Source organism: Sparus aurata, chromosome 1 (genome assembly GCF_900880675.1).
Source record: "Sparus aurata chromosome 1, fSpaAur1.1, whole genome shotgun sequence".
Classification (NCBI taxonomy): domain Eukaryota; kingdom Metazoa; phylum Chordata; class Actinopteri; order Spariformes; family Sparidae; genus Sparus; species Sparus aurata.
In genome coordinates this window covers 38369923-38389965 of record NC_044187.1, presented here as the reverse complement: position 1 = coordinate 38389965, position 20043 = coordinate 38369923, and the positions used below count along the sequence as shown (strand labels likewise).

General features: G+C 41.5%; 1 protein-coding gene across 1 annotated transcript in view; it reads left to right on the top strand.

The window, feature by feature from the left end:
- The window catches only part of LOC115581022 (parapinopsin), a 34620-nt gene extending 19594 nt beyond the window's left edge, over window positions 1-15026 (top strand). Inside the window, exons 5-8 of the mRNA XM_030415865.1 lie at window positions 12513-12651; window positions 12731-12895; window positions 14537-14621; window positions 14742-15026. Coding sequence (XP_030271725.1) covers window positions 12513-12651; window positions 12731-12895; window positions 14537-14621; window positions 14742-14951 — 599 coding nt within the window. The 3' untranslated portion in view covers window positions 14952-15026. The remainder of the gene's footprint in view (window positions 1-12512; window positions 12652-12730; window positions 12896-14536; window positions 14622-14741) is intronic.
- Window positions 15027-20043: the final 5017 nt, after the last annotated feature.

The following is a 20043-nucleotide window of genomic DNA, read 5'->3' as shown; positions in this document are numbered from 1 at the left end:
ATCAAAATATGTAAACCCTAAGGAATAACAGAGTAATAAACAACCATAAACATCACACTCACTGGTCTTCGAACGCACACTGTCAAGGTCCCAACTCCTGACAAAAACAGGCAACATTGATAATCCAACAAAAGTCTCTCTCTCTGGCACATGTCCACCTGCTGCATCGACCCACTCTGCAGAGGCTCCTTTTAGACAGCAGGGGGCGCAGTTCTGCCTCTTATTTACCTCTTCTATATCTGTCCTTCAGCACATTTTTTTAAAGATCCTCCTGAGTGTCTCAGATGTTCCCGCAACATTGGGAATGATGATGTTGTCGCGTTTTCTCATCTCCTCCTCTCTGTCTGGATAGAGTCTCTGTCTGTCTCTGTCTGCTCTGGCTCGTTTAGAGCATGGGTCTCAGACTCGTGGCCTGCGGGCCAAATGCAGCCTGCGGGACGATATTTTGTGGCCCCCGCCTTGATATGAAAGTTTAGTGTTAGTGCGGCCCGTGAGTTTTGTGTGAATGGCACTTTGCACTTTGTGTGTGGAAGGTCCCTTTGTTGCACCATCTGGAGCTGAACGAACCTACCAATCACAATGGGGTATATGGCTCCCGGGGGCGGGCCATCGGCTGGGCTTGATGCAAGCAGAGAAACATTTCACAACAACAATGGCGGTGCCCGTGTAACACCGCATAGCCGTAATAGAATTACGACCTCTTGGACAAGGTCAATGTTAACGGCATTACCGAGGCAGGCAGACCTCCGACAGGGCCACTCAGCCAGCTCGGGGGCCGGTGGAGTGAGGCTTGGCTGGTGCCTCGTCGGGGGTCTGTCCGCCTCGGTGGTCAGCGGAACATCAGTGTTGGCTAGGACGTACAACGCCGCTAGCTTAGCAGCCATAATGTCGTAACCATCCAAAGTAGACTTACCACGAGTTATGAGATTGTGAAACGATGGTATTTGATCCTGTAGAAGCCACAAGTCCGTATGATATCAACCATGTTTTAAGAAAAACATGTTTTATTCGTGATGTCATGGAAAAGTACTACACTGCCCACAATCCTATAGTGTAACAGCGACGTCTCTGCTGGTGGAGCTCGCTGTAACCATGGAAATGTTTACCCAAACCGCGAAATTCACTTCCGGAACCGGAGCCCTTTAAACAGTGGGCGGTAACTGTTGATCTCTATGTGACTGAATCTGCATTCATACTTTGGCTAATTAGCAATAATCACTTGATTAAAACTTTACTGCGGAGTCACACCAAGTGGAATACATTTATCTTGTCACACAGACCCAGTCATGTCTTTTTCAAAGCCTGCAGTGAAGAGAAAGGTTGGTGACGAGCACAGACAATTTCAGGAAAAGTGGGAGACGCAATATTTCTTTGTTGAGCACAGAGGCACCCCAAACTCTCTTATTGAGATGAGAGAGCCAACCGGGTTGCCAATCTTAAAACATGTCTACTGAGGCAACAAGATTTCTTCAAGAAAGCAACCAAAGAGAATAACTCACCAGTCGAAGCTAGCTACGTGGTTAGTGAGATGATTGCTAAGGCGGGAAAGCCATTCACAGAAGGCGAATTTGTTAAAAAGTGCATGTTACAGGCTGCAAGTATAGTCTGTCAGGAAAAGAAGGGTCAGATAAGCAACATCAGCCTTTCTGCCAACACTGTGGCAGAGCGCATTTCTGACCTGTCAAATAACATTTATGATCAACTGCGTGAGAAAGCCAAATGTTTCCATGCCTACTCAGTCGCTCTTGATGAGAGCACAGACATCACTGACACTGCCCAGCTCGCAATGTATGTCCGTGGTGTTGATGACAATTTTGAATTGATGGAGGAGTTGATCAGAGTAATTCCAATGCATGGCCAGACCACTGCTCAGGAGATATTTCGCCAGCTGTGTGATGCCATTGTGGATGCCGGTTTGCCATGGAATAGGTTTGTTGGAATAACAATCGACGGAGCGCCAACAATGACAGGGAGGAAAAATGGACTGGTGGCACTTGTAAAAAAAAAACTGGAAGAGGAGGGTGTGGAGGAGGCCAGTGCTCTGCACTGCATTATCCATCAGCAGGCCCTTTGCAGCAAATGCCTTAAAGCGAAACTCTCGCCAAAAAGCAACTGAGGCTTTATTTGGGATTGAATATGAGTCAAACCTTCGTGTGAAAGCATAATTACGACGAAAGAGGCACGAGGCACTACTCACGTTAGCTGCTGCACCTCCTGCGCGTTGCCTTCATGGCAGGGAAAAAGTGTCGATCCCCGAGTGCGACCTGACAGGCACGCTTGAGGAGCGGTTCACCATTACTCTCCTGCCTGTCAGGTCGCACTCGGGGATCGACACTTTTTGTCTGGCATGACGGCGACGTGCAGGAGGTGCAGCAGCTAACATGAGTAGTTCAAAAACCTTCTTCATGAACTCTGTGTACACAAACAATGCTCTCAATGCTCTTGTTCATGAGTAGAGACCTTAGTGATGCTACGAGCAAAGTTTCATGTTGTGTCGAGCCTTCTTAGTGTTCTAAAAATAGAGATTTTGATGCTAGCATGTCTTGCCCCATGCACTCCCGTTCAAAATTAACGTGCCCAAAACCGAAACTACGGTAAATCTTAAAAGTGCCTCTTTCATCGTAATAATGCTTTCACGCGAAGGTTTGACTCATATTCAATCACAAATAAAGCCTCGGTTGCTTTTTGGTGAGAGTTTCGCTTTAAGTTTGACAATGTGATGTCTGTCGTCGTGAAATGCATCAATCAAATCAGATCCAGGGGCTTAAAGCACTGGCAGTTCCGTGTTTTTTTAGAGGAAATGGAGTCTGAATATGAGGATGTGCTCTACTTCACCGAGGTACGTTGGCTCAGCAGGGGAAACGTCTTAAAGAGATTTTTTGAGTTGAGAGCAGAAGTGAAATCCTTCATGGAGAAGGATGGGGTTGCTGTTCTTGTGCTAAGTGATCCCATATGGCTCATGGACTTAGCTTTTCTTGTTGACATCACGCATGAGCTGAATGTACTGAACAAGAAGTTACAAGGCCAGGGGCAGCTCGTCAGTGCTGCCTATGACAAAGTGAGAGCATTCTCCACAAAACACCATTCAGTGGTGAGAAGTATGTTGATGCCATTGTGAAGCTACAGGAATTTGATCACAGATTTGCAGACTTCAAGATGCACAGAGCCACTTTTCAAATTTTTGCAGACCCCTTCTCCTTTGATGTGCAAGTTGCCCCTCCTGAGCTTCAAATGGAGCTCATTGACCTGCAGTGTAACTCTGACCTCAAAGCCAAGTTCAGGGAGTTTTTTTTTTTTTTTTTTTTGAACAATTTATTTATTTAAATTTTTTCAAACAAAGTACAATATTTCAGAGTCAGTACCATTAACATTAGGTATTAAATCCTTACATTCCTCCTTCCATTCAAAGTCTTCGAAGGCAGAATCAGTGTCTGTTTCCCACTTAAAGGAGTCATCACCTGGTTTTTTACATATCCAGTCCCTCTTGGATCGCTTTGGATCAATTCTTAAAACTTATTAGAAAATTATTTTTTTTTTAAATCAAACATAGAGCTTGTTCTGACAGTTTTTCATACCGCGACTTTCTCACGCGAGATTATGCGCGAGGTTTTGACCGGTCCGGATGTGCATTGTATTAATATGTAATGAGGCGCGCGTTGATTGGCCGCAGGAAGGACAGAGCCGGAATGGGGGGTGAGCCTGCATGCACACAGACTCCAAAACATAAACAGCCCGCTGTCATGGCGCACACACTAAATGACGAACCTTACGGAATTCAGGCATTTATGTACGAGCCAGAGTCGGAAACCGAACGGGAGAGTGAAGAGGCAGAGACGGTGGAAGAGACACGTTTACAGCAGCATGTCTCTGAATGGTAAATTCTTTTTTTTTCCCGTCTTACTTTTCACATTTTTACATGTAAGACCTGAGTTTTAATGCTGGCGGTGACGATGTATGGCGTGAAAATGACAGAGAAATAAGCAGATTCAGCATGCTCAACCTCTGGCTGAGGACGGCTGTGAGCCGATGCTTAATATGCAAGTAGCCTCCTGTGGTAACGTCACCACAGGAGCAGAGTCAAAATCTCGTGCTTTAGGAACGCGCACTATTGTGCGCTATTCCTGTTCGGAAAAAGAGCCAAAGCTAAAAAAATAAGCCACTTTCAAACTCCAGCTTTTCAGGCAAGTTTCAACAGAGGTCCAACACCAATATGCAGGATTTAAAGAGAGAAATTGCGATTTCCAGGTGATGACTCCTTTAAGTGCAGTAGAAGCTTTATTTTCTGCCAGGCTCATTAGTCTGTTATAAGCATAGGATAAAAAGCCTTTAGAGTTATGCTTGTCTCGCATCATACTGTCTATCTCAGAATCCTCTAAGGGAATAAGTTTCCCATCTTGCTGTACCCTAATAAAATCTCTGACTTGTAAGTATTTAAAAAAATGTGCAGAGGGGAGCCCGAAAGCGAGCCTCGGTTGCTCAAAGGATCTCAGATTATTGTGCTCATAAGTGTCCAAAAGTGCATATACCTCTGTTATACCAGTCCCTAGTAATGCCGTCTCTCAATGCCCCAGGTAGAACCGGATTGAAATGAAATGGTGTGGAACCGTACAGTGTGCGGACACTATGGAACTTTGCTCTGATTTCATCCCAGATTTTTGATGTAAGTTTTATCATTGGATTTGGAGATACATATTTTTGCTTGTGATACGAGTTAATAAATGGAATGCTAGACAACGCTTCCGCTGTATGGGACTGTTCGATCTGTTTCCAAGCTGGAGGGTGCTCTAAATCTTTAATCCAAATCCAGATAGCTCTGGATTGAGCAGCCAAATAGTATAATTGAAAATCTTGTAAATTTAGCCCTCCCTGTTCAGTGGGCCGACAGAGGTTTTTGAGCTTGACTCTGGGAGTTTTACCATTCCACAGAAATCTAGATATCAGTCTGTCCAGGTTTTTAAAGAAAGTTTTTGGAATTGGTGTTGGCAGTGCTTGAAACAAGTAAAGAAATTTGGGTAAAATATTCATTTTAATACAATTTATTCTTCCAATTACGGATATAGGAAGAGACTTCCATCTGTCCAGATCTGCTTCAACTTTTTTAAACAGAGATTCATAGTTGAGAGAGTAAATCTGATGTAGCTGGTTGGATATTTGCAGACCAAGATAACAGAGCTTACAGGGGTCCCAATGAAAGGGAATGTCTCCCCTTGATAATCCTTGAGCAGCTGGGTTAAGAGGCATCATCACACTTTTCTGTTTATTTACCTTGTACCCAGAGATGCAGCTATATTCCTCTAACAGGGTGCAGAGGGTGGGGAGCGACGTCTCCATATTAGTCAGATACAGCATAATGTCGTCAGCATAAAGCGAAATTATGTGCTTCTTGTCTTCGACCATAACGCCCTCTGTTACTGGATGTGCTCTAATAGCAATTGCGAGGGGCTCAACTGCCAATGAGAAGAGGAGCGGGGACAGGGGACAGCCCTGGCGAGTGCCGCATGACAAGGGAAAAAGCGATGAGATGTCAGCATTTGTTCGAATCGTTGCTGATGGATTGAGTATTTTTATCATTTGTATCAAATTTGGACCAAAATTCTTTTTTTCTAAAAGTGCAAAGAGATAGGGCCATTCTAAACGATCGAATGCCTTTTCAGCATCTAATGAAAGGGCAACTGCCGGCGTGTTGATGTTTTTGGCGCAGCAAATTACATTGAGGAACCTACGAATATTATCAGAGGAAAAGCAATTCTGAATGAAGCCAGTCTGATCTTTATATATAAGGTCAGGTATCACTTTCTCCAGCCTGGTAGCTATGACCTTGGTGAATACCTTATATTCTGATGAGAGAAGAGCTATGGGCCTATAGGAACCACAGAGTTTTGGGTCCTTGCCAGGTTTTAGCATGAGAGGAGCATGGTCCAAGTGAGTCATAGCTAGATATTCACATGAGGATATAAGGTGGAATCTGTCAGCATGAGTGAGAAAAATATCAATTCTGGAGTAGCTTTTATGAGCGTGTGAGTAGAAGGAATACTCACATACTGACTTATGTTTTTCTCTCCAGACATCTACAAGTTTGAAATCTGCTATTTCTTTTTTGAGGGGCTTAGCTGCTTGGGACAGAGTTTTGGGGTTAGAGGATGACCGATCTTTGGTTGGATCCAGAACTAAATTCATATCACCACCTATGAAAAGTTCACTAGCATGACAAGTTAGTGTGAAAAACAAACTTTGGAAAAATTGAGGGCATTCGTATTTGGGCCATAAATATTAACTAGCATGATAGGGAGCCTTTAAGTATCAAGTATCTGCCCTGTTTGTCTTTCTCAACATTATCTACTTGTAGGGGGACATTTTTACCTATCAATTTGGCGACACCTCGAGATTGGGATGTGAAGGAGGAGTAAAAGGTCTGCCCTTGCCATTGGCGTGTTAGTCTAGCATGCTCAGCATTGGTTAGATGAGTCTCCTGTAGTAGAGCTATATCTATTTTATGATTCCTAAGGAAGTTAAGTACCTTTCGTTTTGACAAGTCATTGATGCCATTATTATTATTATAAATAATAACCATCGTCTCTGTAATCAGATGAGAGGACAAAAAGGAAAGCTCTACGTGTACCTGATAGACTGCTCGTTAATTTGCCGTTGCTATGTCTGAATATTGCTCTGCTTCAACCAGGTGAACAGATTACTATAAACTCTGATAAATAAACAGTGAACAACACAGCGACTGGTCTGTGAGAACGAACGAACGAGAGAGAGAGAAGTGAAACGGGGAATCAGGTCAGTTCGTTCGCGTTAAAGAGTTGTTCGTTCGAACTGATTCGTTCGCGACCGAGCCATCACCAGATCACACAGTCTTGCGGTCTTCTGACTGTGACTGGCAGCATCGTCTTCACTGAATGTGCACGAGAGAGGACCGTTCAGGGCCAACGGCTGTCTGGAGGCTGAGCGTTCGTTTTTCTGCCGTTACAGCTTCCAACGAACTAAAAGGTGGGTACAATGTCCGACAGACTTTTTTAAATATATAATATTTGTTTATAAATTCTATCTGTTTTCATCATGGTGTTTTAACCGGGTAAGTGGCAAGTGCGGATAAGGTTACATGTTACGTTACCGTGGTTTATTGTAAACTAACGTTACCATAACAGTTAATTATTACTTAGCTAACCTAGCCAACCTGAAGTTAGCCACCAGACTCCATTGACAAAAACAGTAATTTAACCTCTCAGAATACAGGAGTTGCATCGATCTGTGAGTTTTTTTGTGTTATTGTGTGACAAACTAACCATTTGAAACACCAAAGTCCTTGTTATTGTGACACTTTTGTTAGCACAGGAGCAACTCCCGAACTGTTGTGAGAGGTAAAATGACCGTTACTGGTTGAAGTGGTTAAATCAGCACTGTAAAAAAGACTGCAAGTATCACCAGCTTCATGTAGTATCCCAATGCACAAAGTGCAGTGTAATGCAACGCCATATATGATAAGTATGAAGTAACAGAAACTAACAATAATGAAAAACAGAATAAACAAAGTCTTTTACTGTTAGACTGATCGAACCAACACGTTTAAAAGTAGCCTATTTAATCCTGAATTCTTCCAACAACTCGCAGTGTTAATGAACCATCACTGCTGCTGTGACAGCATTATTTTGGATATGTGAATTGACCTTAAAAACTATTAAAAAATTATTAAAACATTAATTTCTCAGCTACAGCAGATATGGTTTATTAATGGAGTGATCTCATACCAAATTAGGAAAACACATAGTGTCTTTTTTTTCCTGGAAACTGTATTTCCTCGACTTTTCCCCACACTTTCACTGAAGGTGTTCAGGGGCAGTGTTTTAATGTAAAGGGGGACACTGCTTCATGCAGTACTGCTACAGATCTGCTTCCTTCAGCACTGATGAACTATGAGACATTTTGAGTCTTTGTGTGCTTTGTGTTTTCAATTTGAATCAAAAGTAAGATGAACAGCCAGTAGTTTTATTTAATAGATGTTGCAAAGGGTTGAATCAAACTGCATCACCAACTTTATAACTGATATTTCCTCATTGTGTTTCATCTGTTATTAATCTGAAATTCATCTGCAATTTTAAAATTAAAAGTAAAATGCGTTTATATCTCCTCCAGATGCTCCAAAGCTTCCCTCTGTGTCAGTGAGTCCCTCTGCTGAGAGAGTGGAGGGCAGTTCAGTGACTCTGACCTGTAGCAGTGATGCTAACCCAGCAGCTACTTATACCTGGTACCAAAGCAATGAAAATGTAGACCGTCATCCTCTCAGTAAAGATCCACAGCTGTCTTCAACACCATTGAGTCGTCTGCCTCTGGAGGGTATTACTGTACAGCTGAGAACGAGCTGGGGAGGAGGACTTCTGAATACATCTCTATTAATGTGAAATGTGAGTAAAGCGCAGCTGATTTAAATCAACTAATGACAACTTTTTGAAACGTTATTACCCAGTCAGGTTGTTGATTGTGTTTTTTCTTCAGCTCTGCCTGTTTAACCTTCACAGTCTGCTGCAGATGATGAAATAGTGTTTGATTTAGATATTTTCATTGCGTTTTCTTTTGTGCTCTATGTTACAGTGATACAGGGTCAGGATGACTGGGGAGGGACTTACAGCTCTACTGAGATCCTCCCCTCTGAAAATGGTAAGAAAAGAGTGTCTATTCCAGTTCTCAAAATGTACAATCAGCTTTCACAGTGAATGATGAAATTGATGGAAATAGTTGTTTTCAACAAAGTTCTTGCCGAGATTAAAATCTTTAGCCGACTGTAATTTTGTTTTTGCTGCTTGCATTTAACCCGTCACTATTATTCAATAACATTTATTGGTAATTCCAAATGTTGAGGATTTCCCAGTGATATTTTAATATTTAAATCTATCCATCTAATCTATTTTACCTGAAATTGAAACTGTATTTTGGTGCATGTGTTGCTAATATATTTTAATTACTGTGTGTATTGTACTGTGCCTTGTTAAAATCCCATATTAAATTATACTTTTTTGCAGAATCAGTTTTTGTTGGATATTTTTCCTTATAGTAAAAATCTTTATTTTGGGGAATTTAAGTGTCAGTTTAAAGTGGAGTGGTTCTCACCAAGAAAGTTGTGTAAAAGCCAAATTGATGCACTCATTCAGTACGTTTACATGCACAGCTTAGTCACTCACTCACGGCCCCGGGAAAGAAATCTCGCGCCTGCGCAGAACGCAAAATCCGATCCGATCCGATGGAACGTATACATGCAGGAGTAATGCGACTATCAATCGAATAATCTGGGTGTTTTAATTCGACTATGAGAAATCCGATCTGGTCCGATTTTAGTCAGACTAAGGTGTATACATGCATCTTAAAAATCCGATCATAGTCAGACTAGCACAGTAATTCGGTTTTCTTGAGTGTCATGTAAACATACTGATTGACTCTCATGGTAGAACTATCTATTTCAGCAGCTGTTATGTGATTTTGCCTGGTTTATCACTGTAATATTTTATATCTTGTAATGTAGCCTACAATTTATGTTGTGTATTGTATTGTTTTTATATGGTGCAACTACTTTTTGATGTTCAATACAGTCAAATTGAAACCATCTCTCTCTTTTTTTCTTCAATCTGCAATAGGTTGGTAGTGTCAAAGGGCTGACTGTATGTTATTTAGGTTTTAAATATTAAAGGTTATTGGTTATTTTATTGAAAGTAGTAGTAGTAGTAGTAGTAGTAGTAGTAGTAGTAGTAGTAGTAGTAGTAGTAGTAGTAATAGTAGTAGTCAATTAACTTCATATCATGGTAATTCTGTAGAATTATTTAACAAAAGCAACCAAGGCAGTAAGGGAATAAAAGGTTTGGGATATTGATTGAACCTCTAAAAGGATCGATATTGAACCATTTTGTCTAGCCACAGGGTTCTTTTAAATGAACCCTCTGAAATGGTTCAATATAGAACCATTTGAGGGTGCCAAATACGTACCAAGCTATAGAACCCTTAAAGGTTCAATATAGAACCACTTGTTCTTTAAAAGTTCAGGGCAGTTAAAAAGAGACACGAGGAGTCAGCTCCTGACCCATATTCTCAAATACTTCAACTGAAGCCAGAACAACTGAATGAAAATGAAAACTACAAACACTATATAAAGTAAAAAGTGTTTTTCCACTTCGTGTGAGGCCACAGTGCTGTGATGTGATGTCATCTGTGTTTATATCAGTGAACTTGGGCTACACAGATTTTGTCTCTGTTTCCGATGACCAAGGGTGTAGGTAGCCACATAGCCACTGACATTCATTTTGTATGATGCATTACCTACTTTACATAAGCAGTCAAACATATGCAGTAAAACAGTATATCACCATGTCAAATTTACCTGCAGCACTGAATCTTCCCTGTATGACCTACAACCTGGCCGGGGTTCTTCTGTCACCTGATAAATAAAATATTGATGCCATGTGACCTTAAAGGGATAGTTTGGTTTTTTTTATATGAATCTGTATGGCATCCCTGTCAGCAGTGTCGTGCATCAACACTGGCTTACCCCCGACAGTGTCCTGTGCGCCGAGTTCTTGCCCGGTTTTGTGCTGACAAAAGTAGTCCGGCAAGTTGTCTGGGGTCATGAAAATAAAGCCTTTTTCTTTTCAAAACAAATGTGTTCAAAAGAGTGATTCATTTGCATCACAAAACCGTTGTCCACGAATAAGTCAGACCTCATAATCGCTTGGTGCCATTTTCTCTCGATTCGATCACTGCGCGCTGCTGCCAGCCTTATAAACTCATCGCTAGCTAGCTGTCACGTTAGCTCTCTCGCGTCGCTGTGGTCGTTGGTCCGAGTACGTAAAACACTGCCAAACAACTGAAAAAAGTGTGGCGGCAGCGCGCGGTGATACGAATCGAGAGAAAATAGCGCCAAGCGATTATGAGATCTGACTTTTTCGTGGACAACGGTTTTGTGATGCAAATGAATCACTCTTTTGAACACATTTGTTTTGAGAAGAAAACGGCTTTATTTTCATGACCCCAGACAACTTGCAGGACTACTTTCGTCAGCACCAAAACCGGGCAAGAACTCGGCGCACAGGACACTGTCGGGGGTAAGTCAGTGTTGATGCACGACACTGCTGACGGGGATGCCATACAGATTCATATCAAAAAAACCGAACTATCCCTTTAACCTTAATATTGGTGTGGACATTTCAGCCATCGTTTGAGATTGGTATGGACACGATTTCCTGAGTTCCAGGTGCAATGAAATGCACCAATAAACCACTAGGCAGGTATGGCTTATTAAGATGCTGATTAAACAGCATGATTGGTGCACAGTGCTTGGACTCACAATAATAGGCCACTTTAAAATGTGTAGTTGTACCACACAACAGAACACCAAAAATGCCCTTTTTTAAGGAGTGTACAGTTGGCATACTGACTACAGGAATGTCTTCCAGAGCTGTCTCCAGTGCCATTTCTTAGATTTTAGAAGTACATTAAACCAGCCTCAAAACTGGTTCCCAGACGATCTCAGCTGACATTATGCGAGTGGCAGTACACCCTGGACACTGAAAATAGTTCTTACATGGCCTGCATGTCAGGAATGCTCTGGATCAACAGCTTCACAGCCACTTCACAGCCACTGAAGAGGATTAGGCCAACATCCTCAAGCCACAAACAGTATATAGTTGTGAAATGAGCATTCAAGTCATGGGCAAACACTCTGGTGGACATTCCTGCAGTCAGCAAGGCAACTAACCCCCTTAAAACTTGTGACTTTTAACATTGTATTGTGTGATTAACCTGCACGTGTTAGAGTGGTCTTTTATTGTGGCCACTCCTAATCCCACCTGTGCTCCAATCATGCTGTTTAATCAGCATCTTTATAAACCAGGTGGACGGATTACCATGGCAAAGGAAAAGTACTCACTAACACAGAGGCTGACATCACCCAGTCATGAACTACTCTTTATTCACTGCACCGGGAGTTTTCTATAGAGGACTAAGTAGTGAGCTCATCTGTCTAATGAAAAAAGACTTTTGACACAGACGCCACTTGGGTCATTTTTCCTTCCCAAGCGCAATGCATGCATTATGGTATATAAAATTCTTGCTTTGTGACCATCCATTGTACGCTACTTTTAACAAAGCATTGTGGGATACTTGGAGTCAAATATATAGGGTTTCTTAGGGTGAGATAGAAAATCTCACTATACATTCGGACAGTGCTACAAATGGCGAACTCCCTATATAGTCCACTATAAGGTGGGTAGTGAGTAATTTGGACACAGCCAGCTTTTATCAAACTTGTGAGAACACACGAATTTGAGAGAGGGCAAAACACACAAAAAGTCTCAGATCCTCTTCTCCAACTAGTGAAAAATGGAAGCTAGTTTGGAGACTTGAATGGAACAATACAGAATAAAAAAGGCTAGTTGCCCCTCACAGAAACCCATTAACACACAACTCTTGTTGAACCAAACCATTTTCTTGAATGCAGTCAGTCAGAGGGTTTCTCTTTTCCTTCACAGCGATCCTCTGTGTGCAGCGGCTGACTGGCGTGGTCTCCACAGGAAGGGCTTGCTTTGTTGTAGTTGTGACAGTGTGCTTGGCCTCTTGGGTGACAGGGGTGGTATTTGGGAGTGTCCCTGTTGTCTACGCCTGGATCAAGTATGTAGTTTAGTTTAGTCTAGTTTAGTTTAGTTGTTTCTGTTCTGTTCATCTCCATTGTGTCTTCTCTCTACATCAGGTATGACCCTGCTGAGATGCTTTGTGCTGTCTTCTGGGAGAGCAGCTACTCAGACATGTTATCCTATATCCTCTGTGCCTTCTCCATCTGTATCTTCTTCCCCTTCCTCCTCATCCTCCTCTGTTCTCTACTGAGTGCCTTCGGCTGTCATATGAGCTGCACCAGGTAAACCATCTGAGAGAGGTTAACTCAAGATCCAGAATACACGATGGAAACTGACCAGATAATGTGCAGTCATTTAAAAACACAAAGCTTGATGTTCTAGTTGTTTCCAGTGGACCTTAAATGGACTCATGATAAGCCATGAGCCCAGCTCAGAGTTAGTTCAGTTTTCCTGTATTTGCTCTTGATTTAGTATTGAACTGTGTTGTGTTGTGCTGCTTTATTAGGAGAAAATCCGGGATGAGTTAAACATCAGGCTGTAAAGGCACTTTTGAAAACACAACTGTAATTGGCATTTTTGAAAATGATCATGAACTTTAAAGGTACATTCACACATCTTTGGAAATGGTCTAGTTGTGCTAATCAGGATCATGATCAAGATTCTTCATCTTCTTGTTTCCAGCACATAGATAACTCACAGACATGTATCATAATAGCTAAGCACAAAGACTGGAGGTAGGGGGAAACTGTTTGTCTATAGCTCCATTCAAACAAACCCGGTTGGATATATGTATACAAATGAGACACAACATTTCTTCTTGATGTTTAAAATACAAGACCCAAACTAGTAGAAACAGTAGGTGAAACTCTCTGCATATACCATTTCATTCAAAGTAGGTGTGTTTGTGATCCATAGATTCGGACAGAATAAATCACTTTGCTGATTTAAATAATTTCATTCAGTTCAGTTCAAAGACTCAAAGTCACAGAATATGTTATTCATTCATTATGTTTCAAAGCTCACTAGTAATAATAAATGATTGAGTTTATTTACCACATTCATACAAAGCAGCTAAAAGTGCTTCACAAATGAAAAAAGAGAAGAGCAGGAACAATTCTAACAATGATCAAACCCAGGGAAAGACCGCCCTGACAGGGGTAAAATTGTGAAAACATCAGCCTTTTTCTCCCAGAGATTCCACAATACCACCACAACGAAGGCTCGACTCTACACCGCCTTTGATTGTTCACACTTACCCAAGCAGCGGCAGCATTAGGTGGTGTGCCCTTTAATATAGCATGACAGGGTTGCGGAACCAAAAGAGGTGTGATGGTACACATCATAACACTAAGATTTGTGTGTTTTTTAACACGTTTCCACTTGTATCTAAGCGTAACCCTGACTGTTTGAGGGAGTTTTTTGCTCTAAATGACATCACATAATCACCAGCAGTAAATAGCAGACCCTATCTGGCTCTCACCCCTGGAGAAGGATAATGTTTCTGGGGGGTATTTCACCAAAGACACGGTCAGGAGGGTGACTTTTCTTCATTAAATTTGGTGTGTTTTTTCTACATTTCAAAGACAGTATCTAAAACAACACAATAGTGAAAGGCATCAAATACATGGTGAGATAAAGTTTTTTGCTCAAAGTCACACCACATAATAACTGCCAGTCAACTATGGGAGAAACCTAGCTCTGCTGCCAGAGACAGACACTGTTTTTCGGGCGGGAGTGTGATGAAGAGTCATTGGCAGACAGGATGATAGAGGCTTTTCCCCGTATAAATTTGGTATTTTTGTCCTCATATAAGTTGTAGTGTATATGTGTAGTATAGTGTGAGTGTACAGGTTATAAAAAGGACTTCTGTGTGCTATAAACAAAGCCAGAGTTACTTCCTTCTCTCTCCCTGTCTGTCTCAGTGATGATGAAGCAGATCTGTCTGTGGTCACTCCCCTGCTGGTGGCCTCCTACCTGCTCTGCTACACTCCCTTTTTTGTGTCTGAGGTGAGACTCACTCACTAAATGCAAACGTGAGACAACAAATGAGGTGTTGTATGCTACAGGCACACAGTGAAGACACACCTGTCCACTCACAGACGGTCTTTGTTGTTTTCTCTCCATCAGCTGATCCTGCTGGGCAGGATGAACCTGTCGCCGGCACCTGATTGGTTAAGGACGCTGTCATCAGTGATGTCATATCTAGACTGTGGTCTTAACCCTCTCATCTACTGCTCCCATCAGGACTTCCGGGAGGCAGGCCTGGCCCTGCTGTGGACTACAAGGAAACCACAGTCAGAGCCTGTCCTCACTGCTATCACTAAACTTCACCTGTAACCACACTTCCACTTTTATTAAAATACTGAACAATATGCTAAAACATCATACTGCCATTATTTTGACAGGTATTGCAATGGTGATATAAGCCACTATTTTAGTGGGAATGCTAGTTTTTGCATTTCATTTCTACTGAAAAAAACTGTTAAAAAAAGCATTATTCTCCCTTATGTCTGGATAATTTGATTTGAAGGCTGGGGCCTCTCTGTAGCAATGCAATGCCTATTTTATAATTGGTATGTGGTTACATTACATGGGATGATACACAGTTTACCCTTATCAAATATTAGATACTACATTCTGCCATGTTTTGATTTCAATAATATTTTTATTAATTGTACTGCTCTACATTTATTCATCACAATACAATCTTAAAAGATGCTGCATTTATCTAACATGAGTATGAAATTAGAAGCACATGTTTTAATAAATTAAAAAGGGCCCTTCTTTGTTATCCTATTTTTTTTTTCATTCTAATATGTATCTATACTGTATTTGCTAATTGCTACATTTTGCTTTTGTTGCAATGATCCACTTTTTCTCCACAGGGTGCTTTACAAACAGTTGCACGTGCCATTTACTGCTCTGAAGTCATGAAATCAGTTTGCCCCAATATACATATGCAATGTACCAACTGATCCAACAAGTGGACACATGAGGCTTGTACTCCAGAGTTAGTAGTTCATTTGTGTCAGCACTGTGACTCTGATTCACTGTGATCTTGGGAGAGTGTGTGTGTTTAATTTGTATTTCTTAGATGTTTGCCATCTTTATGGCAAACAGGTGAAATAATTTCAGAGTGGCCAGGAACAAAATGTGGGAAGGAAATGGGTGCAGACAACATCTGTGATGGTGGGGAGTGTGTGGTTAACTTGTATTGATCAGAGGTTTGTCAACTTTATGGCAAACAGGTGAAATAATTTCAGAGTGGCTATGAACAAAATGTGGGAAGGAAATGGGTGCAGACAACATCTGTGAAGGTCTTTGAAGGCAGACAACTGGTGGAGGAAATGATCTTGTCTATGGTGGGAGACAGTAAGTTTTTATGCGTATACAGTGACCCCCTGCTAAAGTCGTGACACAGGAAGAAATGACTTTCCCGTGATGGCACCTGATGTGTAATGGTGGGGAGTGGTTAACTGTGTTTGAATATAGTTGTCTGTAGGGGATAACTAACTCTCTCCTGCTCTGCAGCCGTCTAGTAGTGCTAAATCTTTAAGTTTTGTTATACCAGCTATTCTCAGCTGTTTTCCCCCCTACATTTAAATTCATTTGGACAAGACAATTTTCATCTGAAGTACCAATGGAGTCTCTAAATGGTGAGTTATTATTTAATTATCCTATTTCTAATAAGGTGGTTTTAATGGTTCTGTTGATCTTAGGATAATGTTTTGCATACTGTTTTAAAGGTTTTGTTTATAAGGTCACTTGGGGGGTGCTGTGTTGGATGTTGAGGAAAACCCTGATGCTGACAACAAAGGTTAGTCTTTAATATCACTCATTTATGTTAGAATGTATTCAATTTACAATTTGTTTTAAATTGATTTCTTTACCTTCTTTTGTACAGTTTTCCAGGGAGAAACACGGTGCCCTGGTGACATAAGGGCAGAGCGAAAAAAACTTGATGATCAGATAGCTGTTTGGAAACAATTTCTATTTAAGCATAAAACAAAATACTGTTTTACCATCAAGGCCTTTTTGATCCTCCCCAATAGTTCTGTCAATATGTCGTCAGTTTATATTAATTATTTCTAAAAAAAAAAAAAATGTCTGCTAATATGTATAGATTGCCCTCCCCCTCATAAAAAAATCAAAAGTCTGGATTGTGCTAAAACCTCTGGCAAGAAGTCGTCGCGGGATTAAGAGCCGTCAAACTGATAATGATGCAACGTATGTAACAACTATTTGTTAGTAGCATGAATTAACAGTCATAGCGTGTGTTATTATAATTATTAATATACTTGAAATAAATGTTATTGTTGTTTCCATTTTTTTCCTAACTTTATCGCGTTATCACAGGTCGGGGAACGGTGTATGGCAACCGTTAGACATTCCTCAGAAGTCGCAGTTCTTTCCCCCGAGAGAAGTGGATGAGGCAGTGCAGACACTTGTGATGTGTATGACAATGATATTTTTATTGTAAGCCCTCGGTCCAGTGCACCTAATGAACATATATCAGCAGATGTATTGTCGCTACTGGCCGCTACAGTTAGCAACATACAACTAGAGATGCACCGATCGATCAGCAACCGATCGCAATCGGCCGATAATGCCCCTATCGGTTTTGATCGGAGTTCTCAAAATAGATCAAATCAGGCCGATTAGATGACGTTTCAATATAGAGACAGTGCATTAACTGCATGCAGGGTGGGAATTTCACGGCGGCCATGGCCGCTGTTGCCCCGCACTTTGGCCTTGATGCAGCGTAAAAAAAAACTAATCGTACGGCCACAGTGGCCTCTGTGCCCCTGGCCCGGTCAGCGTAGCGGGCTTGCCTTTAATTACAGCCACCCGAGTGCACAGTAGTCACTCACAGTAACTTCAGTGAGTCCGCAGTTCGTGCAGATGGAGTCTCATCATCACGATGATCTCACGTGAAAGCCTCTCAAACAGCAGCAGCTACGTCTCAAAACAGAAGAACGAAACTTACAGCACAGCGAGCGAGCTCAGCCGGTTTTAACATGATACGTAACTGACTTATGTGGTAGGATTTAGTCCGGTAAAGTTGGAAATATATTCACAGATTCAAACTTCCCGGATCAATAACTCATAAGTGAAACCTTGTTAAAACACAAACGACGGCTCTTTCCTACCGTAGTAAGGTAGACAACGAGCTACAACCGTATGTTAATCTAAACGAGCGTCTGGACATTAACTGTGGTCTGTATGGTCAGCCAGCTGTGAGACGAGGGCGCAGGGACCGTCTACAAAGTGCAACACCGAAAAGAGAAACTACAAAAAATTCAATAACTTCACTATTATTCAGAGTGTAGTGTCACCAAAATCACTCCACACATCAGTGGTCTCCTGTTGGTTATTCTACATTTTTTTGTTTGGAAAAAATGTGCTTTGCCATAATTTTGGGGAATTTCTATTGGGAGAAATATTCAATAACACTAATATTCAGTGTGGTGTCACAAAACCCACCTCACCCTACTTAACAAAAACTACTTTCTAATGTAACTTTAACTTGATTTTGGTATTAAAAAATGTTTTAATACACAATCCATGTCTTATTATATATTAGGATGTTATGGTATCAGTCTGAAAGGTAAATCAACACATTTTACTCAGTGGCCTTTGTGCCCTGTCATGTGGCCTTGGTGCCCCTGAAAAAAAAAGTGAAGGCCAAATGGACTTGCCCCTAAAATGACAAAATTCCCACCCTGACTGCATGCATTCCCACTAGTAAGCTACAGTTACTCTATGTAAGCTGAGTCCAAGTTGTCTAAGAGTCTCTAGAGTGTGAAATATTGCACATTGCCTCAGCCTGCAATAAAACGGTGGTCAATTCATGATACTTTCTCATCTCCTAATTTTTATACTTAATAATACAATGTCAATGTTGTGTAAGAAGAATCATTAATTAAATATATGAAAGTTACACAAGACAATATAGAAGAATTTATGGATTTGAAGCTGTGATTGGTGATCGGCAATATCGGGATCGGCAGATACTGCTTTCGGTGATCGTGATCGGCCCCAAAAATCCTGATCGGTGCATCTCTACATACAACCATCCACGGCAGGGTGTCCTGATAGCAGTGTGATCAGTGTGGGCAACACGCCCTTTGACGTGTCTAGAATTTAATGATTCTCTGGATTTATCAGACGTGTCTCATAGTAATACTAATCAGGTTGGCTCGTCAGAGCATTTTGCTTCCCTAAAGGGAACTGAACTCCCTGATTTAAGTAGCCATTATGGCCTCGATCTTTTCGGTCTAGGACTAGCTAAACAACTTGACGCAGAGACACAGACACCAGTTAATTTGCAGGCCTCTGTGGTCGGTAGAGTTGATCAGCTTACAGCTGTAGTAAATAGTGAATTTGCAGAATTAAAACGACACCAACTGGCTTTGGAAAAATCCATCAGTGAAAATAAAAACCTGTTACAAAAACAAAATGAAAAGCTAATTGAAATAGTGCAACAACTAAGAAGCTCTACTGTGCGGCATAAAGAGGATATTGCAGCTGTGAGACGATTGTTGAGGGAGCATTCCTATTGTAACACCTCCATTTCTATTTTGCTACACACATTGGTGCAGAGGCTTTTGAGTTAAAATTTTACACATCTCTGTGACCCTAATTAGCAGCCATCATGCCGCCTCATAAAAAAAAATTCAGACTTAAAGACGGGATATGGAGTGTTTTAGACACCAGTGATGATGAAAATGATGAATGGAACTCTGGTGATGAGAGAGCTGTACCTATTGCCAGCGAAGGTGTCCATGGTGGATATATCCGGTTTGCGCAAAAAAATGCTTTGCCTTATGGTGATAACGTGGCTGGCAATGTCGACACATTGTCTAGATGGGCTAGAGTTCGGGCTAGACGAGTCGATGCCTTAACAAGACGTGTGACACATATTGCATCCACCCACCTCTGTACTGCTCCTACTGTTGCTCACAGGAACGCAGGTGATACCGCCAAACCACTAGTGAGAGCAGTGAGAGTGTCTGTGTTCTGTTTCTGTGTCAGTCTGCTTGTTAGCAGGATCAAAAAGCTAGCTAGCAAGAAGCTAGCTACTTGACAGCCATGGCTTCCGACAACACCACCCTCATAAAAGCAAATAAACAAATATCTGACCTCAAAGACGACATCCATCCGTAATTAAATATATGAAAGTTACACAAGACAATATAGAAGAATTTATGGATTTGAAGCTGCGATTGGTGATCGGCAATATCGGGATCGGCAGATACTGCTTTCGGTGATCGTGATCGGCCCCAAAAATCCTGATCGGTGCATCTCTACATACAACCATCCACGGCAGGGTGTCCTGATAGCAGTGTGATCAGTGTGGGCAACACGCCCTTTGACGTGTCTAGAATTTAATGATTCTCTGGATTTATCAGACGTGTCTCATAGTAAT